At 40.0% G+C, this 24,760-nt stretch overlaps 2 protein-coding genes and 1 long non-coding RNA gene across 4 annotated transcripts; 2 read left to right on the forward strand and 1 right to left on the reverse strand.

Moving 5' to 3' along the window:
* Positions 1-1,671: 1,671 nt before the first annotated feature.
* On the reverse strand, positions 1,672-6,856 carry eif3m (eukaryotic translation initiation factor 3, subunit M). The gene is made up of 11 exons (XM_026170148.2): positions 6,604-6,856; positions 5,826-5,958; positions 5,135-5,273; positions 4,914-5,037; positions 4,660-4,754; positions 4,425-4,508; positions 4,233-4,332; positions 3,687-3,768; positions 3,092-3,235; positions 2,365-2,425; positions 1,672-1,900 (listed from the first exon to the last, which is right to left on the reverse strand). Exons 1-11 carry the CDS (start codon positions 6,643-6,645, stop codon positions 1,777-1,779), a joined length of 1,128 nt encoding a protein of 375 aa, XP_026025933.1. The 5' UTR covers positions 6,646-6,856; the 3' UTR covers positions 1,672-1,776.
* LOC145425791 (uncharacterized) lies at positions 6,772-8,261 on the forward strand. Its single transcript, XR_013906531.1, has 2 exons — positions 6,772-6,811; positions 6,996-8,261. It is a non-coding gene; the product is annotated as an uncharacterized LOC145425791 (long non-coding RNA).
* An 8,796-nt stretch (positions 8,262-17,057) lies between these two features.
* Positions 17,058-24,540, forward strand: wt1b (WT1 transcription factor b). Of its 2 annotated transcripts, none has more exons than XM_026170159.2 (9): positions 17,058-17,822; positions 19,019-19,141; positions 19,860-19,959; positions 21,208-21,288; positions 21,781-21,886; positions 21,969-22,116; positions 22,213-22,302; positions 22,947-23,039; positions 23,173-24,540. In XM_026170159.2, the coding sequence occupies exons 1-9, from the start codon at positions 17,405-17,407 to the stop codon at positions 23,292-23,294; spliced, it is 1,281 nt and encodes a 426-aa protein (XP_026025944.1). In that variant the 5' UTR covers positions 17,058-17,404; the 3' UTR covers positions 23,295-24,540. The 2 variants fall into 2 exon arrangements, with proteins under 2 accessions (XP_026025944.1, XP_026025954.1); XM_026170169.2 differs by having other exon boundaries at positions 22,947-23,030.
* Positions 24,541-24,760: the final 220 nt, after the last annotated feature.

Consider the following 24,760-nt stretch of genomic DNA (forward strand, 5'->3'; position numbering starts at 1 on the left):
ATAAATGGACTCTTATAAAGTGCTTTTCTATTCTTCTGAGCACTCTAAACAACTTGCCTCACTCACACAAGCACTTGTTCTTTCCACTTGAAGTGCTTTCTATCCAACATTCACACACATTCATGCTGGATGACTGGAGAGCAACTTGGGGTTAGTATCTTGGCCAAAGATATTTGGTATGCAGACCGGAGAAACCAGTGATCGAACCACTAACCTTCTGAATCGTAGATATGAGAGTAAACCGATATCGTTCATATTTTTTGTCCACCTCTGATAACCTTCGCTGTAATGTGCAAAAGAGGCCGATTTAGCAGCTTAGCTCCCAAATGCAATATGAAGTAATTTGCTTTTCTTTACTGAAATATTAAAAACTGCAAGTGGTCATGCTGCTTGCATACCAACTATGGTAAATAGCACTTACATCTAAGAATCTCAAGACAAGTGTGAAACTGTTACTTAAATCCAGTGAGATAAATTAGATACAGGAAGGGGAAAGGACCACTACCCAGAACAATAGAAGTACCTGAGAAGTAACTGCTCACTGAAAATGGAGTATATGCTGAAAGAATGTAAGATATAAGAATTTGCACACATTCTGTTATTTTATCTGCTCTGTGCTCCACCTTGCGGGTGGCTATATTTCGGAGAAGGTGTTTTGTGATTTACGCCCTATGATAAGAACGGGGGATGCTGCTCCCTGTGGGCAGCTGGACAGAAGTGAGCAGTGAGCCATAGCAGACCTCTGGTATGACAGGAAAAAAAACAGTGTACTATAGCAAGAAATGTATACATCTGTGCCCATTTAATCTTAGTAAAACATTTTCTTAGCAAGACTTAAAGAGCTAATTTTACAGAATTAGAGGCAGTCCAATACAAAAAGTAAACAGCTGTAGGTTTAACTGTCAAAGAAAAAGCACTGTAGATTAGGGGGTGGAGATTCCAGGGTGCAATGTCAGTACTCTGCACTTTGTCAGTTTGTGCTGATTAAACCATAGCCCCTCAGGGAGATAACAGACCCCTTTTACACCTAATGCCTGGGCAATATATCATTAGATTTCACACATCCCAATGCTCTGGAGTGGTGCCTGAAACAGATTATTGTGCTAAATGATGGCAGTTTACTTTATATCAATGGGCGAGGCCACAGTAATCTAACAGCAAAACTTATTTTTAAACTTCTCAGATGCTCTCACACAATGCATCATGCTGACCACAGCTGAACAGTATATCTACTAACCCAAAGGGCAGCTTCAGATTTGCACAGGCACTGAATCAACCAGTGCCGTAAGTGTTAATATTACAGTATTGTAGCTCTGACCTCAGCAGACGGGGTCATTCTAAGTTCACACTGCCATTGTCACTTCTCTTGTGTTCACACACAAGTGACCCTCCTCTTGAGAGCCATTTCTCACCCCAAGCCTCAGCTCATCTGGTTTACCGCCATGCTTACCTTTAACTAAAACCAGATGTTGAGACCCACTAGAGGATGAGCCCCAATTAAAGTCACTGTACAGCTTGGTTAGATAATGATATGGGGTAGTTGTTTAAAAAGATTCATTACTGCACATTTATTACCCATTAATGGCACTTTAATGTACATAAATTAAGTTTGGTTTGAGCATTAATAAAACAACAACAAAAAAAAAGATTAAGACACGAAGAGCAACACAGTTGACTGTCGCTGTTCTTTTATTGGATGAATAAAAAACCGACCATTGCAGTCTGGGAATTTGTAAAGCACTAAGAACCAGTCTAAACAGTTGGGGTAAAGTGGGATTAAGCAGAAGGTGACAGGGCTTGCAGACTGGTCTTGACGGTTGCTAGATTGCCCTTCCAGGAGCTGAGGCTGTCGTACAGCTGCTGCCACTGCTGCTTGCCAAAGGTGCGGTGTGTGCTGTGGCTGAAGGGGTGGAGATAGAATTTTTTGTTTTAAAAATGACACAGGCCAAAGTCATACACAGAGCTCGATAAATGTGCTATGATAAGCTAATGACACTGCCATACAGACTTGTTTAAGACATGACTAAACACTCAAAAAGGAGGCAGGTTTGACTTTAAAAAACAAAAACAATTACATTTTCTGCAGCCTCCAGCATAACATAGATAAAAAAGCAACCCTAATCAAAGAAGATGAAAAAATAAAGCCTCACAAATGTGAGACCTTGAATATAAACCTGAAGTTTTGTAAATGAACAGAACTGCAGTTTTTTAAAGTTGTTTCACTTCTACTTTTGAAACCAGTGAGAAGACAACCAAGGTGATCAGAAAGTCTTGTCTTTAATAAAAAAAAACAAAAAACAGAATAATATAACAACAGAATAATGACGCAATATGTTTAGAGAACAATGTATAATGACCACATACCTCACAACAACTTTTCGCTGTGTTTGGTCGATTTTGCAGTATACCATTTTGGTCCGAACAGCTAAAATGAAAAAGCAGGTAAGAGGTGATTAAAAGACAGCAAGAGTTCTGACATTACATCAACAGGTTTGTTGTCGAAAAAAATAAAATCAAGTGGTTGTTACAAAGAAAATGCTATTTAAGATTTCAAACCGACTTGATCCCAAATTGCTGTGACATAATACACCTGGAGGTAGGAATAACCTCACAAAAATGCAGCTGCAGTTGTATGGCAGGAAAAACCATTTGCTCTAAAGATTTAACACGTGACTGGTGGAAAACATAATAACCTTATAAAAGATTTAAATTTTATGTTTAAGTGGAAGGATTTTACACGGGGAAAGATTATTTTGTAACAAAGCAAAAACATGAACCTCATTTTTTCACCCAAATGAAATTATATTTTCAGTGACGGTTTTGATTGATAGATTGAAATCTGTCCAGTAGATTTATATAAAGCAGTGACGTAATGAGTACTGAAATTTTTTTTTGCTTATCTTATTTCTTTGCTGAATAATAAAATGCAAAATTGGGACTAAACCAGAAAAAAAATGCATTTTAATAGGCTACTCTGCTTACTGATGAACAAACAATGAACTGGTCTTGTATGATTCATTAGAATCGCTTCACATCATGTTCAATCACTTTCCTTTGGGAAAGAGAGGAACGTGGCAAGAATTGTTCATACCGTCAATGACAAAAGCCTCAACGTCATCGGCTCCAATCTGCAGTTCCTGCTGCATGGTGTCAAAGGAGATCTCCTTGAATTCCACCGCCATGCCCATGAATGTCAGCAGACGCATCTTGGCCATGTTTTGCTCATGAGACAGGCCTGGAAAGCAACGTGCAGGGATCATTAAGCACAAAACAGTCACAGTCAATTAGTCTTGACTCAGGGAGTTTCCCTGTGTTAATTGTTTCTAGATTTAGGAGACTGCAGTAAGGGAATCTACTCATTAACACAAACATCACTCCACAGGGTCTGTTTTGAGAGTCCATCCTACACAAGCTTTTAATTACACTTAAACCTTTAGTAGTGAGACGATAACAACGTGAACGCACTTTTCTGTAGTGCTGACACAGCACAAGATTGTGTGAGAAACACTAGCTCCTCAAAGCACAAACGATGCTCAGCTACATGTAAACTTTAAAAGAAAATCTCATCCGTGCATTTCTATTACATATAATTAATAATCTATACACTTTTTTTTTACCTTGTCTTCTGGTTTCTGTTTGCATTTCCATGTGTCATGTGTATAACAGCTCACATTATGGCTACTTACCAAGAGAATCAATGAAGTCTTTGTTATTCTGGTAAAATTTGACATATGCTGCCAATTTGGCACTCACAAAGATGGTTAATAGCTGAAAAAGAAGAGGGAGAAGAGGGTCAAATGCCACTGTATGATGTACAATCAGCTTGATTGTTGTTTTGTTCACACAGGCTAAAAGTTGTTAGACTTATCTACGTCAGATTGCTGAAAACTGTAGACGCACCCTGAATAATTTTTTGTCATAGACTGAATGCACTCAAGTAGAAATGTTCTAGATTCCTCAAGTGAATCACTCAAACTTAATAACCAGTCTCATGTGTGACGTGGATTGTACTGTCATGACACAACATTATAAAAATAAATGCTTTATGTGCTTTGTGGAGTATGAAAGGCACTGAAAGGCAAATTGTGATGAGGGTTATTGGGGCAGATGTTTCCATTTATATACAAATATCCATCCATCCATATTCTTCTGCTTATCTGCAGCCGGGTCGTGGCGGAAGAAGCCTAATAAATAAATAATTATAAATGCTCTATGCAATCTCTAGCACTTACGTCATGGATGAGTTCCCCCTCCAAGAAGCGAACAGGTTTCAGGGTGAGCAGGTGGTCAAACAGGAAAGTGTTGGGATCTTTGAGAGCACGGACGATACATCTAAGAGACGGCAGACAGATGCGTTAATGTACTGCTGAGGAGGACAATGCTGAAGTGTAATCTCAAGCGTTCAACAAGTTCTACAAGCTTACCTGTGGGCATCAACGCGTGCTTGTGAAGCATTGTCTTCTGTGTAACTTCCAAGTAGCTCAACCATCACTTTTGCTGCAGCTTCGCTATAAAATAAATAATTATATTGTTGAAAATGCTTCTACTGAGATATTCTATGCAGAACATTTTCATACACTCTTATGTCTAAATTTTATCTTGTCCTTTTTCTTTTCTCTTGAAGTAATCCGTACACAAAGAAACCCTATGTGGATTTACCTTTTCTTGCAGTCAACAAGTGCTTCGTATACCAGCCTCAAAAGTGTGTGCTTCTTCTCTGTGTTCAGGTTCCAGTCAACAATCCACTTGCGCACCTGATTATGGGCACAAATACATATGATACATTAATTACAAAGGGCAAAAAGAAAATGCAGAAATATTGGTTTACTAGCTCAGTAAACCAAGGCACTGCATTATAACACCAGCAGTGTTTTTGGCCAGTCATACGGATTAATCACCATGAACGTATATACCTGATCAAGTTCAGTGGGGATGAAGGATATGGCGTTACAGGTGGCGGCCACTTTGATGAGGCTGCAGAAGACTGTGTACCTCACGGGAGTGTTCTCATCCATGCCATGGAACAAGTTACTCAGCCTGTGACACCAGAAAGTAAAAGAGATTACATATTTGCAAATAAATAAGCAACCTCTTATTTTGAAAGTTTTCAGGGAAAGGACTCGATGGGACTAACAGCTGCATTCTGAGGGAGGGTCTCTCTCCTTCACGGAACTTCACAAGCTTCTCACATAGGCTTTCAATGAGAGCCTCCTGCTTGTCTGTCTCCAGGATCAACAGCAGAGACACGATGCTGTTCATCACGCTCTCAACATCTGTGGAGAGAGAGAGGGGGCCATGAGCATTAAGACACTGTTGCGCAATTTTAGGGCATTAATTGTCAAACAAACATTTAACAAGACAGCAAATTTAACCAGACAAGTTAACTTAACCCTCTGCATCCCACAACAAACATGGACAGGACACACCTGGACGGGAGGTGTGTTTCCACTACTGTTTATGTACAAAAGTGTTTTTATAGACAAAGTATATGAAGTGGCTCTAATGTTGTCAGACTCTGACACTCAGCAAATGAACACTCATGCAATGTGAGAATGTAATCAAACTGTTTATCAGAGTGTGACTTTTAAGACACTCGAGCCTAAAATTATGTTGTAACCAGATGGTGTTGTTATACCCAGCTTGTTGTCCCCAAGATGGGATGGTCTGACAACAAGGAACTCTGATAATATCCTGAAAGAAATTACACGTTTTATGCATGTTCTTGTGCATTCGAGTCCTGCCTTCAGTTCAGGAGGTGAAGCCTGAGGTAAGGATGAAGAGGATGAACTAATCAAAAAGGAGCAGCAATTTTCTTCATCGCCTACCTTTATCATCGTCTCTAAGGCAGACATCGCACGCCTCGATGATCTGAGCCAGATCTACATGAAGACCGCCTTCAGCGTTCTCCTCTGAGATTTCAGCTCCTTTAGATTTAATATAGGCTCTCAGCTCTGAAGCCTGCAGTACAAAATACATTTATATTAAAAATAATACATAAAATACACAGTAAATACAGAGCATTTCAACATTTAAGAGAACGAAAAGTGGCAAATTACGTGCTCGCATCAGAGTGGACATTATATTTAAGAAAAAGGTATGGACGACTTTATTTATCTATACTCTTACATCTCTTTTTTTGTGGCTGACTAAAATATGGACTGTAGATATATAGTGGACAGAAACAAGCAACTGTTTGAGTGAAGGTATTATCCTTTCTATATCCAGTCTATTGAATCGTGTGTGTAGAATTTTTACGCCTTTGTTTGTTTAGATGTGCGGCAAAACAGCTAGCAACATTAGCTATTATTAAACCCCAAAAGAAACTTACGACACGCTAAACCCCAACCACGATGATCTTAAAAATATACCTATTAAATTACCTACAAGAAAATGTGGATGACAGGATATTTAACATATTTGCTTAAAATGTTTTACCACGCATATCCTAACAATAAGCGTGCAGATATCAGCTGCTACGACCGACAGTTAGCATTTTAGCTAGCGAGCATGCTAAGTTTTTTGATTGGGTATCATTTAGCGACTCATCCGCGACAATATAACGCTTATATCTACTCCACGAGTTATTGTAAACGTAGATTGTACCTGATCTTCTTCCGTTATGTCGATAAATGCTGGTACGCTCATTTTCTTGTGATTTTGTGAGCCTAGATGATGAAATCCACGCTCGCACCACTACAGAGCTCTGACCGGAAAAGAACAAGCGACAAAATTCTTCTTCCGGGTCATGTTTTGTTAAAGCCACAGTAGCCTTAACCGAAGGCTGTTGGTTGGCGCTTGTGTAATACCCGAAGTACGTCTGTCCTTATTGCTACTTTTAAATACGCCGAGGATTAATCTAATGGACACGAATTAGACTATAATCTGATTCCTGTCCATGATGGTTTATATATTGTGAAAACTGCTAAATTGTATTTGTCATGACTTCCTCTGACTTCCATTGCCTCTAATTTATGTATTCCTCTCCTTTCCTGGAGGATTATCCCTGGATGTCTTGGATGAGAGGTGAACCTGAACCCTGTGAAAGGTTATCTGATTTAGCTGTAGTCCATCTTTGCAGACCACCATGGAAGGCCTGGCCAAGAGCTCTCCAAAGTAGGAAACACCGCCAGTGTCAAAGGGCAGTGTTCTTCACCATACACCCGCTGACCTATGGGTGCACGTGTTGGGCCCCTATACCGTGCGGGATCCTGTGTATTGTTACAATGGCAGGTTACTTGGTGATTGAGGTGAAGAGGGTAAGTGCAGCAGGAGGTCACCCTGAAACTATGGAGTCGAGTTACTGACATCTAAGTACAGGGTGACGACACTGGAGTCTTATTAAACTCCAAGCTCCAACATTCACCTCATCTGCCATCAGGATCTGTGTATTTTTCACAAAATCGGAAACTATGGAAACCCATGACACTGCATCATCACTGGCTGGTAGTCAGTTATTTCTCATAGCACTTACAGAAAGGGAACTTAAATCTGTTGCATCGAGGATAAATAGCTCAAAATAGTGGACTGGGGGGAAATGACTGAAGAAGCGTTTCATCATATTGCTCGTATGATGCGTCATCTTGTTGGGAAGGCAAGTGCCTGGTACGATATCCCAGCTTCAAGATCTCCCTGCCCTTGTGAGCTGTCATGGCAAAGAATTTATAGCCATTTCTCTACAAGTGTGCTTGTGTAACACCGAGGCTTTCATTATCTGATTAACAGCTGTTGTCAAGTGCCTGGTGTATTTCAAGTCCAGAATAAGAGTTTTGTGTGCTTTGAAGCTCCAGGTGCATGTGAGACATTGTTTTTGTCTTCTTTAAAAGGTATTTAAAGTGTCATGGAATGTTATGATGCTTAATAGTCTTTATCATATTTGTCGAACAGTGCTCTGAAAATAGCACTGAAATTGGAGCGCAATAAACCTTTTAACTCAGAGGAGCCCGTACCTGGTACATGTATTAAACTGGGATTTAGTCTGTCTTATATCATTAAAAATCTAAACTGGCATAGATGACTTTAGAGGAAAGAAAATAGGCTAGCAGCAGATTTCACCCTTTTTTCAGGTACTGACACTGATGTGTCTTAGTGTGTATTTTTTCCTCTCTTTTATTCATTTGTTTGTTTTTGTTGGCAGAATTTGTGAAAGGCTAGTTGTAATTCTGCTTTTGTCAAGCATTGTTCCCGTATAAGATTGTGAAATAATGGTAGACATTGCCAAAGATTTTTCATTAAAATCTTCTCTTCTCTTGTGTTATGGTAAATTCCAATTCTCCTTTGTGTGTACATGTGTGTGTCTGTGTTACAGTAGGTTGTTATTTTTCTCGGGGGAACAGAAAGTGATAGTTTTCATGTGTTTATCTTGTAACTATTACTTCTTTCTTTTTTTTAAAGACTGCATTGTAGCTATAGAAAAACTTCAAAAATGACTAAAATGCAAATAAGAACTTTAGGTGTTGGTTCATGCTCCATCTTTAATATTCCTCAACCCACAGTATATGTCTGCTAAAGCTAATTGGAAACAATATTTATTGTTAAATGTCTGCACTGACTTCATCCCTATTTGCTTGAAGGAAAATTGCACACGCTTTCATGCTAAACTGCTGGCGAATTGCCTGCTCAGCCTCCTCAAAGATAAATGACTGTGTCATAATAGCTGGTTGAGCCCAGGTGTCTGTTTTCTCCCTGTCGGCCAGCCAAGTGATGAGTATCCATGTAAACCAGTCTCATGGTTGTCATCCAACATGGCTGCCTACCTTCCACCCACTAATTGTCTGGTTCCCACAGTTCTGCCTGCTTTCACAGTCTCCAAAAGATCCCCTTGCTCAGACTCATCTATCAGCCAGTGACCTTGTCAGAGAGCGTCGCATGAGTAACTTCCCTATTTCTCTAGGTGGAGCAAATTGCTTGTTAATTACTTATAAGCTGACCCATCCTCCCTTAAAAAAGGTAAAAACACATACAGTTAACAAATAAAACATTAAAGTCAAAGTCTTAAGTATAAATAAGTCTAAGGCCAAAGTGTTGCATGGCATATAAAATCCTATGGGGCCAATCTGATGGGCTTTTGTTGTTCATAAATGCAGGCAAGAAATGTATAATAAATCACTTTGATGATGACCTCTGGGTTTTTATTTATTTATTTCACAATAACCAGTTTACTAGCACAGAAACTAGTAAACTGGTTATTTTATTTTATTTACCTTTTCTGCTCCGTACTGAAGTTATTTTGGTTTGAAAGTTGTCTTTAATCCTCTTTAAATAGTTTTTTAAAAAGTCCTGAGGCTAAAAAAGTGCTGATTAGGTTAAATTCAACATAATTGTAAGGGCAACTTGGAATTGTGGTTAAGTCTACAGGAAATGGATATACAATAAGCCTGTGTAATGTCCTTTGCAGTTTTGTGTGTTTCATTTTCACGCTCTGAATACATGTTTGATGAGCAGTCTCATCAAGCTGAATGCCTGTTTATTCTTGTGATCACTTATCTCCTCTTCAAGCAGATAATCAATCATGCACTGCAGCTAATGTCACACCTTTGCACTTGTGAACATTTTTTTTTAGTCCACATAGAATTTCTGGTGATCGGCTGTGTTGTGTACACCTTCTAGATGGGTGAAAAAAAGTCTTTAGATCACCAGAAAAAAAAATCAAATACCATTGTTATCTTACCGCTGTTATCTCACACAATGCTCCGCTTTATATCACACTGAGGATCACAGCAATCAATCAGTGTGAGTTTGCATTTGTGGTTTTGAGTTATCTGAAGTTGCTAATCCCTCAATGTGGAATTTGTGTGCTCTGTTTCAACCTAATGGCATCAGCATGGAATAAAAGCTGCTGTTTTACAGGAACTCTAGCGTTCCTGTCTAGATAGATTGAGTCACTACACTAGAACTGTGGCTCTGTCGATGATGGAATGGCCTCTTGTCATCAGAGAGTGTTTATATTACACACTCTCACAGGCTAGTAGGGGCAATAAGAGTTTAAAAGTCACAGACACAGTCAAAAAAAAAATCTAATGTGTTTCCACCAGGGATACATTGTGCAATGTCTGGCGCGAAGCTATAGATGCCAGAGCTCAGAAATACTAATTAGAGGCATGTTCAACTACGTGACCCTGTAACTGCAAGATTCTGTTTAGACTGTTTCATCAGTGCTGATAAATGCAATGGTGAAGACAGAGAACAGACAACTGTTAAAACTTTCTCAGTAATGAATGTAACTGACAAAAAAAAGCAGAATTGTGTTTTTTTCTTTTTCCAGAAATTATTTAGGGTTTTCAGTTCAATTCAATTCAGCTTTATTTAGATCTTACCAAATCATAACAACAGAGTCGGGGCAAGGTGCTTTATACTGTACGGGAAAGATCCTACAGTATTCTGGGGTGGCTGTAGCTCAGGTCAGCCACTAATCAGAAGGTCGGTGGTTCGATCCCAGGCTGCCTCCTGGCTGCATGCCAAATATCCTTGGGCAAGATACTAACCCCGTGTTTGCCTACTGGTGGTGGTCAGAGGGCCTGGTGGCGCCTGTGTCCGGCAGCCTCGCCTCTGTCAGTGCGCCCCAGGGCAGCTGTGGCTACAATGTAGCTTGCCATCGCCAGTGTGTGAATGTGTGTGTGAATGGGTGAATGACTGAATGTAGTGTAAAGCGCTTTGGGTTCCTATGGACTAGAAAAGAGCTATACAAATGCAGGCCATTCTGGATAAAACCACAACCATCAATCAGCCCCCCTGTGAGAAGCACTTTGTGACAGTGGGAAAGAAAAAATCTCTTTTAAGAGGAAGGAACATCTAGCAAACTGGTTGGGTAGAAGGTGGGGGAGGGGCTGAAAGAGAAAAGAAAAGAGGACAGGGAGACAGGACAATACACGGAGTAATGAAGTAAGAAGACAAGTGAATGGCATCCGGCAGTGCTATACAAAGACTTGGGAATGGAAAAATTGAGTGGTGAAGATGTGTTGTTTACGTCACAGTGTATCACAGTGTTGAAACAAACAAACTTAGGTTGTTGTTGTTTTCTTTTAACAGACTTATTTTCCAGGCCAAACAAAGATCGTGTCATGAACTAGCTGTGTGCAGGCAGATGAGGACCCAAATGCAAAACTCACGGAGACAAAGGCTGAACTCAAAATCTCTGCTTTATTGCAGGCTTCACAAAGAAACAGAACTAAACTGGGAATGCTAAATCGAGGGAACACAGAGAGGGGAACACAGGGAAGGGAAGAGACGTTGACGACGCGACACTGAACTGAAGGAGATGTGGACATAAATGCACAGAGGGTTAACGAGGGAAGTGGGAGCACACGGGGAACACAGGTGACACTGATAACCATAACAAGACACGGCAGGAGCAAACACAACACTGACGGGAGACCATCAAAGTAAAACAGGAAGCACACAGAGGCAGACCAGGGGGAGAGAGAGAGCACGGGGAGAGCACAGACATAACGGGCTGGGGAAGACAAGGAATAAAACACAAGGAGGGGAAACGAGGCCTCACAGATACACAGAGGGGGCACACAGGGGGTAAAGTCACGAGGGGAAATCAAATAAGCAACATCTTAACAGAACAACCTAGGAACCATGGCATAAATAAAGAACAAAATACAAAAACAAAAAGCTTTATTATGTGTTTGTATCAGGACTGAGAAAATTGCAGCAAATCAGTATTTCCTTACAACCATGTGTCAGAGTTCACGGTCTCATTTTGTGCTGATTGCAGTAACTTGTATATTTTCCCATCACTGTTCGCATATCTCATAGTTATCCTGTAAACATTTCCTCACCTACCTTCAGAATGAGCCTCGAGGGTATGACAACAGTCTCTAACCGCTACAGATATCTTAAAATGTTTTCTGATGACTGTGTAAGCCTCAGCCACAGCTGCTAGGGTGCGACCGCGTGGAAGAGGTTGTGAATTACTGTAAAGAACCGATAAAGACTGACCTTGATCTTGACACACACCCATCTGCTAGGATGAGACATCACTGAGGAAAACTCACTAGTGCGGCACTGACATATGAAATGAGTGTAAAATAATAATTTACACTTTCCTCAGAATTAAAAGTTGGTTTCTTAACTTCTATAAATAATAATAATAATAATTATTATTATTATTCTCATTTCAGATTGCGGGTTAATGATGATGATGATGCGTCATATGCTTATGCTTGTACTTATACATTCCCATAAAGTGACACAAACCACTCTTAACAGAATTTTAACCTTCTGAGTCACAGATATGTCCCAGAGTGAGATGTAGGTCATGTAGTCATCTTATGGCCAGACGTTTTAATCAATGCTTTATGCAAGGTCAGGATCATTATCTTTGGTGGCTTGCACAAGGCTCATTTACCTTTTTGAAAGTAGAGATTACAAATACAAACATGTGAATAAAGTGCCTTTATTTATAGTTGTTCTTTAACAGATCACCAAGAGTAGCAACAAAACAATTCAAACTCTTCTTGTCGTTGGATATCATTAAAAATGTTTTTTTTTCTTTCTGTGCCTTAATGCTTCATTGTCCCACAACTCGTAAAGAAAATGCAGACTAACATGTTGTAATGAACAAGAGTGCTGACATTTGTTGCTGTTCATTAATCACACGCATACCACCCTGTTTCTTGTTGGTGGATGACGTGTTATTATGCTGCTGAAAATAGCTACAAGCTAAAAACTGCAGTGCTCAATTTGCTTATTGTTTCATTTCGTTTTACAATTAATTCATGTATTTGTGTCTTTACTAGTGGAGTCGTGTAATGAGAAAAAAACTAGTGTTAATGATCTGTGTAATTTATTGACTTTATTGAGATTAATAAAGCTTTCAGAAATGCATTTTAAAGACATTCTTTTTTTGAAAGCATTTATCTTGGTTGAGTTTTGTTAGATATACTTGTTAAGCTGCTTATTAATGCAAATATCTAATGAGCCAACCACATGGCAGCAACTCAATCATTTAAGCATGTGCCGTGGTCAAGATGACCTGTTAAAGTTCAAACTGGGCATCAGAATGAGGAAAAAAGTCATTTAAGTGTGGTGCTGTTGTTGCTGACAGATGTGCTGGTCTGAGTACTTGAGAAACTGCTGATCTACTGGAATTTTCTGCACACCAATGTCCAGGGTTTAAAGAGAATGTTCCAAAAAAGAGAAAATATCCATTTAGCAATACTTCTCCGGCAAACATACCATGCTGATGAGCGAGAGGTCAGAGAAGTATGGCCAGACTGCTTCGAGCTGATAGATAAGCAACGGTGACTCAAATAACCACTTGTTACAACCAAGATAGGAAGAAAAGACGGGCTACAGCAGCAGAAAACAACATCGGCTGCTACTCCTGTTAGCTAAGAACGCTAAACTCACACTAAACTGAGGTTGCATTTCAAGCAGATTCACCAAAACTGGACAACAGAGGTTTGTAAAAACGTTGCCTTGTCTACAAAATTTGTGCTCTTACATTCTGATGGTAGGGTCAGAATTTGGCGTGGGCAACATGAAAGTATGGCTGCATCCTGTTTTGTATCTGCAATTAAGGCTATTGTAGGTGGTGTTTTCTTGAGACATTTCAGGCCACTTAGTACCAACCTAGCATCATTTAAACATCTGAGTATTGTTGCTGCCCATGCCTATCCCTTTATCCCTGACAGTGTACAGTGAATCATACAATGCTCTCATAAAGCTCAGATCATCTGAAACTGGTTTCTTGAGTTTGAAAATGAGTTCACTGTACTCAAATGACTTCCACAGTCACCAGATCTGAGTCTAATAAAGCACCTTTGGGATGTGGTGGAATGAGAGATTTGCATCGTGGATGTGCAGCTGACAAATCTGCAGCAACTGTCATGTGAATATGGACCAAGATTGCTGAAGAATGTTTCCAACACTTTGTTGAATCCATGCCACGAAGAATTTAGGCAGTTCTGGTGGAAAAAGGGGGGCTGAGCCCCTATTGTAACTATCAAGGTGTACCTAAAAAAGTGGGAAGTGAGTGGATTTCCTTTTTGCATTTCACAGAGGCTCACCTACTGAAGCTTTTCAAATGAATAAAAATGGCCAATAAGAAGAAACCAGTGGGTGTTTAAAACATCACTGGACAAGTGTTGAGGCTGACACGTGACCTGTAGAACTGCACATTCTCCCGCAGACCTTTCTTCTCTGTTTCTTATCTCCAGTCTGATATACCACGCTTTGAAGAGTGCTTGGAGTTGATATGGGCTAATTAAAACAAGTGTACAAGCTTTATAAAACATAGCTTGGTGTTCTCTTTAAGAAGAAAAAAGTAATTTGAGGTAAGGAACAAACAGTTCCATGTGTACCCTTCCTGTTTAACAGAAACCAGCATATTTAGAAATAAGCAGGGATTTGGGTTTTTCTGTGCCACTCTCAGCACATCAAACTAACACCTGCTGCTCTTTGGCATTTCTCTGCTGCTGTTAAATGCTATAACAAAGCTACTGCACTGCTGATTACTAATATTTCAAAAATGTTAATAAATCATTTAAAATCAGCAGTGTTCTTGTTTTGAAAAAACAGAAACTGCCTTGTAACCTATGATCAGATCCAATAGCTTGAACGCAGATGTTTATTTAAATGGAAAAAGTAATTTATTTTGCATCTGTCCTGCCAGGTCAAATATCTCTGTAGTTTATCATGCATCTCTCTGGCTTCTCAAATTCCCCCTTAGTCATCGTGCTGTAGAAAGTTCCAGTCTTGTGTATTTCTTGTTAGGGGTCAGAGGCAGTATTGACCATTTCCTTTCTACTGCACAGTAATGTTGTTTTAAACCCTGAGTTAACCATAGATCGATCTGAAGAATGGGTGTATTTGGGGACTGCCATTCGTCATAAGGCTTGAAAGGGTTGTTTTCTCCCGACCCTGTCACCTTTGATGAATTCCCATTAAAGGCTCCACTCTGGAAGGCACAGCCAGCATTTGCCTTGGCTCAGACACACTGCATTTCCTCCTCTTTCTCTTTCTAAGTTTGACAAGATACTTTTAATTGTTCCACAACCTTTTGTCCATAAAGGACATCATTTTAGTTTCTGTTTGTTTGTGATGGGCGGACCACACAAGGTTTTTAAAAACTGCATTGGGAGAAATTAATTTTCTTCGCTTCTATTTTCAAATCTGCGATGTGGACATCCTCTAAATGTCAGCGTGTTCCTCAGGGATGTGGGGCTGCCTTTGCACTTGTTTATTTCCAAGAATAGAGCAAGTAGGAAAACTCTTAATCTTCTCCATGTCCGCAAACCACCCAGATGAATCTGTGCTTTAAATTTTAAGGGCATTGTAAGGTTATGACCACTGTAATGGATTTCATCAGATACGGTCAATAAATTCCTGGAATATTTCAGAAAGCAGCAATTCAAAGTACTTACCATGAGTACTGAAAGACGCATCACTGTAATTTTGCAACAATGACTGACAATTGTCTCTGTAACGCTACTTCAGCAGTTTGTCGGGTTATTTCATCACTCAAAGCAGCTTGTCACCTCTTTCCTTCACTGTTTCCTTCTCTTTCTGTTTCCCATTTCAAAAGTAACTAACCCACCACTTATTTTTAAGTTGATTCTGGGGTCAATAACATTTCTTGAATTACATTGGAGAAAGTGATGAAAGAAACTGGTTAACACTCTTACCATGTCTCACACTAATTCACCGATGGACAATTTATCCACAGTATTGTGGTCTGAATCGTAAAGTTATCCAATTTGGCATCGGTTCAGAGTTAAAGTAATTGGAAGTGACAGACTACTTAAGACTTTTTGCTCTCATTCATGTCCCCAGGAGGAAAAGAACAAACATTATACACAGAGTATGAGCATATTACCGACACACTCTGGGCTACAATAGAAATAGTACATTTTGTGTTTTAGATCCCAGTTTTCTCAGTCGATAGGCATGGTGAGGACAGACAGTTTTTGCACATAATCCATGTTTCAAGATTTCTAACAGTTTCTAACAAATCACATTTTTTATACATTTTAAACAAATGCTAAAAATGATACAAGCACTTTTTTTTTAGCTTGATGATTACCATGGTCTTATCTCGGGCCAGCTATGATTGATTGTTTCACTGCACTGCTTATAGCACATATTGTGATTCTTTTAAGCTTTTAAAGAAAAGAAGGAGGAACCCGAGTGCTGATCGCACAAATACTGTAATGTTAAAAGATCCAAAGCAGCTGTCTTGGTTTTTATAGGCATATTGAAGTTACTGCATTCCTGTGCAGTTCCTCTGAGTTAAGCTAGAGTTAAGGTCAAAACCCAATCTTTAACATGCTCATACACACACACACACACACACACACACACACACCCTCTCTTCTAATAAATAATTATCCCTCAGTGTGATGTGGCTTTGGTCCAAGGCCCTGGAGTTTATGTGAGCTGCTTTTAGTAAAAAACAGTACCATATCCAAAATGGAAACATTCCGGCCACATTTTATGCATTTTTGTTTTTACCATTTTTACATTTTGAGCAATTACTGTTTCACCTGTAATTTTTATTCAGTCTAGTGCAGTGTTTTTGCAAGCAGCTGTCTTGCTGCTCGCTAAACTGTTGCTTCATCCAGTAAGTATAAATTTTGAAAGTGTATATTTCTGAAAACAAATGAGTCATAGGAGTCCAGAACGATAAGCATTTGTAAGAACAGCTCAGGTCACTAGTGCACTGACTAACATTTTCATTTTGCTGTTTTTGAACACATGTTTGAAAACATTTTTTATTTTCAAATTGTAGTTGCTCAGGTTTCTAGTTTGTTCTGCATCCTGAACACTGGACATGTAACACTGACTCCCTCTTTCATGCACATGTACGTGCAATCGATGAGAAACGCTTAAACTTGAACAAAGAAGGAAGAACAACACCCTCTAATCTAAATGTGACATTAGTTAGAATCTACTCAGAAGTGCAGTCTGTAAAAACAATAAAAAGATTTGCAGTCTCAGCTGGCTGGGGAAAAGCAAGGGAGTCATCCTCTTCTCATCCTCTCTTGCTCCTCCCCTTCTTCACTGAGTTATTCAGTATTTGAGCCTTCAAGAGAATAAGGAAAGCCAGACATTATAGAGACAGAGGGACAAGGAACTGTTTATCTCACAGGCTCCCACTTCAAATCCACGGCAGGTACCCAGGGAGCCTGAAATTTGGCATCCAGATTTTGTTCAACAGTCAGTTATTTTCATTATTCACTTTCTCACAAAAGATTGGAAACATGGCTCCTCTAGCGCATTGTGACCACTGATGTCTGTTTCTGCAGAAGTATTTCCTCCATGCTTCTTGTTTCTTCAGATATTGTTTTTGTTATGCGCTTAAGAGTTCATTAATGTTACTGTGATTTCTTAGTTGTACCTTCTTTTGGAATACGATCACTACTTTTTTGGACTGGATTTTCTTGAATCTCCTTCGCTAATGTTGACCGAACCGTGTGGAACCATGTCACTGGGCTCAGATGTTCGCGATCTGACCCTTTTACAACCTGCGCCTCCTGTGCCATCCTTACCAGGAGCTGGTGGCGGCTGTGGGATGTCTGTTGGCGGGGGCCCGTGGACCCAGATGCTGGACCTCCACCCTGGCTCTCCATACAGCTCCCTGCCCTCCCACCATTCCCTCATCAAGCAGGAGCCTGGCTGGGGCACCGCTGATCCGATAGAGGACCCTCACTGTGGACTTGGGGCCTTCACAGTGCATTTCACTGGCCAATTTACAGGCTCGGGCCCCTGTCGGACCGGGGCCTTTGGAGAACCACCTTCAAACCAGCCAAGAATGTTTCCCAATGGAACCTACCTGCCCAGCTGTGTGGACAGCCCTCCTACACCTAGGAATCAGGGTAAGCATTCTTACTGCTAATCCCTTCTGTGATACCATCAGTCAATAAAATGTTTTTTTAGAGACAGCATCATTCTATACTGCCATTAAATGTGCTCTTGGTGTTTAAGAGTGTTGTCAGTAATGTTGTGTCTGAGCAGCATGTCATGTTCTTTACTAGGTCATTTCAAATCACAACAAATCCTTTGGCATCATCATTATTATTACCTCTCAGTTTTGGGTTTAATTAACACAGTATTGCATGTATACATAAAAAGTGTAAGTATAAAAAATAAAAATTGAGTCCTTTGACTTCAGCTGCTGTTTGAGCAACTTTTTATACAAAACAGAAGATTAGTTTGGTTCTTATCTGGAATCATAATTAAAAATGAAACTACATAAATTTTGTTTCAATGTTTCTGTACAGGAGATAAGACACATCTGCCACTGTCATAAACAATTCTTGCATTTGCTATCTGCTGGGGTACATTTAACCTACATGTTTGCCTGCTGCTTTCAGAGGAAGTGTGCATGTGAGACTTCTTTGCCCAGCACAAAGTAGTTTTTGATGAAGTGATAAAACAGAGTGGTTTTCTGCAAGTGGCATGAATCAGGGAGTTTGTGAGTCATTTTTCTTAGAAATTTACTGACATCCCTTTTGGGCCTGACGCTGGGTATCACAAACTGTCCATACTGCGTTTGTAAAATAGACATCACATTCACTTTCCTTGTGATTGTACAATTCTTGTGTGCTACAGCAGAATACATCAAAATAGTTTTCGTTACATGTTTCTTTCCCCGTCAAATAACTAAAATGATACTCTTTAAAATTTTCTCTCCCCTTCTATTTTTTTTTTTTTTTACAAAGCATATGCTACAGTAGCTCACATCAGTCCATCTGTGGTGTGTCTGCCAAATTTCTTTTTCCACCTGCCATAAATAATGCAACCACAAAGCCAAAGATAGATGGGGGGAAAAAGAATATGTTACAAGGAAAGAGGATTTAGTAGTGCGATGAATGTCTCCCTGCGGTAAGCCTGCCAGGGACTAAGAGCTACTATCAAGGGGATATAGATAACTGACCAGATACTGAAGACTTTGCAAGCTTCAGAATGTTGCAGTGATGTTTGAGATGATGATCTAATGACTCGAGCAGGCAAATAGGCTCATTTTATTTCCATCACCTCTCTTTTTTGTTGTTTTTGTTTTTTCTCTCAGGTTACGGAGCAGTCGGTTTAGACAGCAATCCCAGTTACGGTCACACGCCGTCTCACCACACTCCTCAGCTCTCCAGCCTGTCATTCAAACATGAGGAGACACTGTCACCGCCAAACAGCATAGGTAACTCTTTACGCCCCGGCGCCTTTTCATTTGATCTGCAGACTGGAAGGCTGTCGTGTCACAGCAAGGTTATATAAGTAACCCATCATTTTTCATATCACAACAGAACCGCTATTATCCATTTCCCTTCATCTCTCCCCATCTCTGTCTGCACACATATTCATATACGCAGACATACACAAACACACTCTCCCTCTTGCTCTTCAAGCATACAAAAGGTTAATGATTCTGGAAATTATAACTTGAGGAAATGGCTTTATGCGACTCTGTTGGAATGTCAAAAACTGTCTAGGGACCAATATACTATGTGAACCTGAAAAGGACCAGTGGTTCTCAACGACCTGTTCTCCATTCTGTTTTTTTTTCTCTCTTGCCGTTCATGTGTCTTTGAAATGAACTCATATTTGTTTTACAAATAAATTTAGTGTGTCTGGAAAAATGATTCAATATAATATCAATGGTTTAGAAGCATTTATATCGCAAGTGGAACAGTGATGTATTGTATGTAATATATAGTTTTAACCAAAAACCACTAAAATTAACAATGTGTTCAGTGTTTTCTGTTTTTTTCTATGTATTTCACAGTTTCATGATCTTTTCTAGACTCCCAGCTTTTCATTTAAAAAAAGCATATTATTTTAAAATCTGAAAATGAAATTGTTGTAAACACTGCATCCATATTTTAAACCAGCCTTTGTATTTTTTTCATTTGATTTAGTTGACCAGCAATTTCCAGCGCCTAATCCTATGTTCAGCTGCCATAATCCTTCAGACTCTTGTCCGAGCAGCCAAGCGCTGCTGCTGCGAAATTACAACAGGTACAATAATTTATCCCTGTATGAGTTTGTTTTTGCTTTATTTCCCCTTTTTTCTGGTCCTCAGTCATCAGTTCATGTCAGATTCTTTCCACTGACACCATATGCAGCTTGCTCACTTGCTGGTAATTTTTAGAAGTGTGAACTCTCCCTGATCCCACATTAAGCCCCGTGTTTGCCTCTACAGCGTCTGGGTTGTGAATCCTAATTTGTTCTGAGGTTAAGTGCTGCCCACTGGTGCTCAGCAGGCCAAAACAAACACTTAAGTGATCTACTGCTGATGTGTCTTAGTCCACCCTCAGGAAAAATGAGGAGAAAAGTAAAAAGGAGAAATGTTAAGTGAAAGTGAGAGTTGCAGAGAAGCTGCCACTGAAAATCTGCTTATTTGAATCTGTAGATGTGTTTCTCACTTGTTTTCCTTTGGATGGAAAACATCTCAAAGGGTAAATTAGGATGAAATTCTTCAAATGCCGCCCCGCGATGTTGTTGAAGAAAAGGAACATGTACAACTCAAATACTAGGACGGCAGCTGATAAGAACGGGGAAGACTGCACTGTTGTTAGAGCTATTGCATGAACTGGAAACCCTCAAACAAACACGCACACGAGTGCACGCGCTCATACACATGGTGTACATATGTCAGATATCAGTGAGTCTTTGCACAGTTTTACTTAGTTCAGAACTGATTAGTGAGCCATCGCAATCCTTCCCTCAAGGACTTCTGAAGGAATGTGGTCCAGAATTCCCCTGAAAGTCTTTCCCGCCATTAATGATACCGAGGACAGAGTGATGTCATCCACGGGTCCAGGGTGTACTAGGCACAGAGGCTCTCACCCCCACAATGAGTGCACAATCCCATCTTCAAGTGTGCGAGTTTGTGTGCTGTGTTTGTGTGTGTCTGTGTGAAGTAGTGTGATCTGCCAAGGTAAAGAATGGCTCAGTGCCTGTGTCTTTTAATGAGGCCAGTGAGGAGTGTGGTGGGTGGACAGCATGTGTTAATAAGTGAACCATTTGGACTTCCCCTGAATGAAACATCTTCATTTTATGTACAAGGGAAGAAAACTGTCAGGAGGAATTCAGAGTAAATCTTGTCTGTGATTATTAATTTCAAGGTTATTTCCAAAAAGTAACCAAATAATAAATTTAAAAAAAACCTGAACATAGCCTATAAATTACTTTCCCCGCTTTCCTAACTCTGCTGTAAGTGCAGTGTTAACCCTGTTAATGCCGTATGCTGTATGTTTTACTCAGTGATAACCTGTACCAAATGGCATCTCAGCTGGAGTGTGTAACATGGAACCAAATGAACTCCTTGGCATCATCTATGAAGAGGTGAGACTTTGTCGCTTTTTATTTTCAATACCATATGGTGCAGTTTTTAGTCTTCACTGGTGCTTTGTTTATGTGCAGTCTTTCACTTCTAATGCATGTTCTAAATGCTGAGTTGAGTATTTGAAGGTTTTCTGGTTTAGGCTACTATAAAGTCATTCAAACTTTTAAAAAGGAAGAAAAAAGAAGGAAACAGAAAGAAGGGGCCATTTGTGCTAAAGAATGTGAGACGAAGCTTTCCTTGCTCAAAAAATTAAAAAAAAGTCTCAGATGAAGTTTATGTAGGATCCCGTCACCTAAATTTACAAGCTGAGTGAGAAAATATATCTTCAGGGCCCTGGATATATTGTTAGAGGCAGGCATGTTTAAGGGTTGTTTGGAAGAGAAGAGGAGAAAGGCTTTTGTTCAAGTTGGAAATCACTCAGGAAACATGGCATTTATGTCCTAAATACTCCACTGTTGTAATTAACTTGTAACTTTGTTCCTGCCTACCAGCGGCCATCCAACCAGCTATGACAGTGACCCCATAGCCCCACCTCCACCCATGCTTGTCAGCACCCAGTACCACATACACACCCACGGTGTCTTCAGAGGACTTCAGGTTAGTCAGGTTTGGTCACACATATGAACAAAGACAGAAAGTGAACTTCCTCAGTGTAAATCCTTCTCCTTTCTTCTTAAAGGATGTCAGACGGGTATCTGGTATCACTTCCCCTGCTGCGAAGACTTCAGAGGCCAGTGAGAAGAGACCGTTTGTGTGCGCTTATCCCGGCTGCAGCAAGAGATACTTCAAACTGTCCCATCTGCAGATGCATGGCCGCAAACACACAGGTGGAGGCTGTTTAGAACATTTGTACTCATTTGTCCTGCCCACTTTGAAATGTGACGACTTTAGGCTTCGATGATGACGGCTGGTTTGTATTGCAGGAGAGAAACCATACCAGTGTGATTTCACAGACTGTGGACGCAGATTCTCTCGCTCGGACCAGTTAAAGAGACACCAGCGCAGACACACAGGTAGAGTGGTGTTAAGCTAGTATATCTAATCCCTCATTCCACTATAGATAGGTACATCAGGTTTCCTTTTTGGACAATACATTTAAAAAGTAATTACTTAAAGGATTTTGAATTTCCTGGTAGTGTGGAGGAGGCAGTTTTGAATGAATAATGAATATTTTTTGAAGCGAGAAATGAGTCATTGTAATTAGTGTTTCATTATTTATAAAATCCTGGCTGCTGCCTTAATTCGCCTTTTAACTCTTTTTTCTTAAACCTTCTTACTGCTTTCTAAAAATATAGCGGCCATCATTATTGCTTCAAGACCCCGTAATGCATGAAACTATATCATTCAATCCAGGAACACAACAAAATAAATATTTAGAAATTAATTCACTACGAGAAACAAATAATTTTTCTATGTATTGTGATTTTGTATTTATTTAATTGATAATACTGAATGCTGCATAACCAGAGTGATCAATTATAATCCATGAATGCTAGAATTCCCATATCTAGAATGAATCTAGAGTAAATTTGATCACATTTTCTTAATAGCAATTTTTAACCACTTAATCTTACACTTAACTTCTGACCCTCTTCTTACCGTTTCCACACTCATTCATGTTTCTGACGGTGCAACAACAACCGTCATCTCTGCGTAGGAGTGAAGCCCTTTCAGTGTGAGACGTGTCAGAGAAAGTTTTCACGGTCAGATCATCTTAAGACACACACTCGGACTCATACAGGTAAAACAAGTGCGTATACCTTTATTTTCTACTTCTCCATTCGAATTGATTTACACACAATAAGTGCCTTCACTGAATTCACTCTAAAGCAATGCTTTCTCCTGTTTTTCCCCTTTTTTTTTGCGTGTCCCCTCCTTGTCAGGTGAGAAGCCCTTTACATGCCGCTGGTCCAACTGTCAGAAGAAGTTTGCCCGCTCTGACGAGCTGGTGCGCCACCACAGCATGCACCAGAGGAACCTGACCAAGCTGCAGCCTGCCATCTGAGCAGCAAGAGGAGGAGGAGGACAAAGAGGAATGTGACAGTATGTTGTGCCAGCTAGTAGAAAAAGATGCCTGGATCCTGGTCAGCGGTTATGGTGCTTTGCCAGACTTACCGAAGTGGCGAGCGCAGCTGACGCCTGCGTCAACGTCAAGACTCACAGATGATCCCCAAGGTCGTCAAGATGCACTTCAACCACTACTAGCAATAAAAGTGCCATTTTGAGAGGGTATAATGCCACAGTAACGCTGAGCCAAGATTTTTGTTTTTAACTTCATGAGATGAGGAAAATGTTGACATACTATTTTGAATATTTTACAACACATGCACTGGCTTCTTCTTTTGTTTTTAAAATGGTCTCACCTCTTCAATATGTTGGACATTGTAAACTGGATTTAGAGCAATAAGAACAACTCCTCAGTGTTTGTCTGTTAAGTTGAACACAGAGAATCTTCGGTTGTGGGAATGTCGACATCTTTATCTTCCTAAAGTGTACATTGACTGCCCAGATTGCTTTGTATATACTTCATGTGGTGCATTTGCTCACAATATATGGTGCCTTTTATATTCTTGTGCATTTATAAAATCTTGAGTCACATCAGTGCATGCTTGTGTTGGCGAGAGACAAAGGAGGTGTGGGTGTTGTCAGGTTAAGAGGCCACCTATGAGATGAGGTGGGGGTGTGAGGTGGGTGACAGACAGTAAAACAGCACCCCTCTGTGACTCTGACAGGTTGCAGATCTCACCCTCCTAAATCTCAAGCACACATCTTCATAAATAGGAACATCTGGAGCCCAATAAATCTCATTAGAAAAGACACATACCTCAGTGTCAGCAGGCTGCTCTCCACTGACTGCCCCCTTATACGCAGGCTGGGCCCCAAAATGCACACATGCACATGCTTGAGTTCTTGCTGTACATAATAGCCTGCAGTTTAGAACAACACTTTACACCTTTTATCCACATGATGGCAGTGTCATCCTTTCTCGTCTTGCAAATGGAACTTGTACTCAGAGTTCTCGACTGTGACTGAATTCATATACTGTTTATATTTTACCACCTCAGCATGAAGATGTCCAATTTATTCTTGCATGTTGAGTATCAGTACAGACTATATTTCGGTCCATGAAATATACATGGTTTCAATAGAATGTGTGTTTTTCAGCTTATCTGCAAATCTAGAGGAAAGGCGATGGGATGATTCAGCTTCAGAGGGTGTGTTAATAAAATATGACTCAGTGTGGGCAGAAAGTGTTGTTGCATGGCTCATAGTATGTTTTAACTGTTATCAGTGTGCTCGCATATGGAAAGCACAGTGTACGTTTAAAGAAGACATTTATCCAACAGAAGCCCAAACAGGGTACAGTGTGTACCTGCTCTTTTCACGGCAGCCCTTTTACACTTGACGAATTAACAAAGATTAAAATGCCTTTCTCCTACTTCAGGGTCACAGATGGCTCATTTGAAGTGC

The sequence above is a fragment of the Astatotilapia calliptera genome, chromosome 1, assembly GCF_964374335.1.
Source record: "Astatotilapia calliptera chromosome 1, fAstCal68.1, whole genome shotgun sequence".
Classification (NCBI taxonomy): Eukaryota; Metazoa; Chordata; class Actinopteri; order Cichliformes; family Cichlidae; genus Astatotilapia; species Astatotilapia calliptera.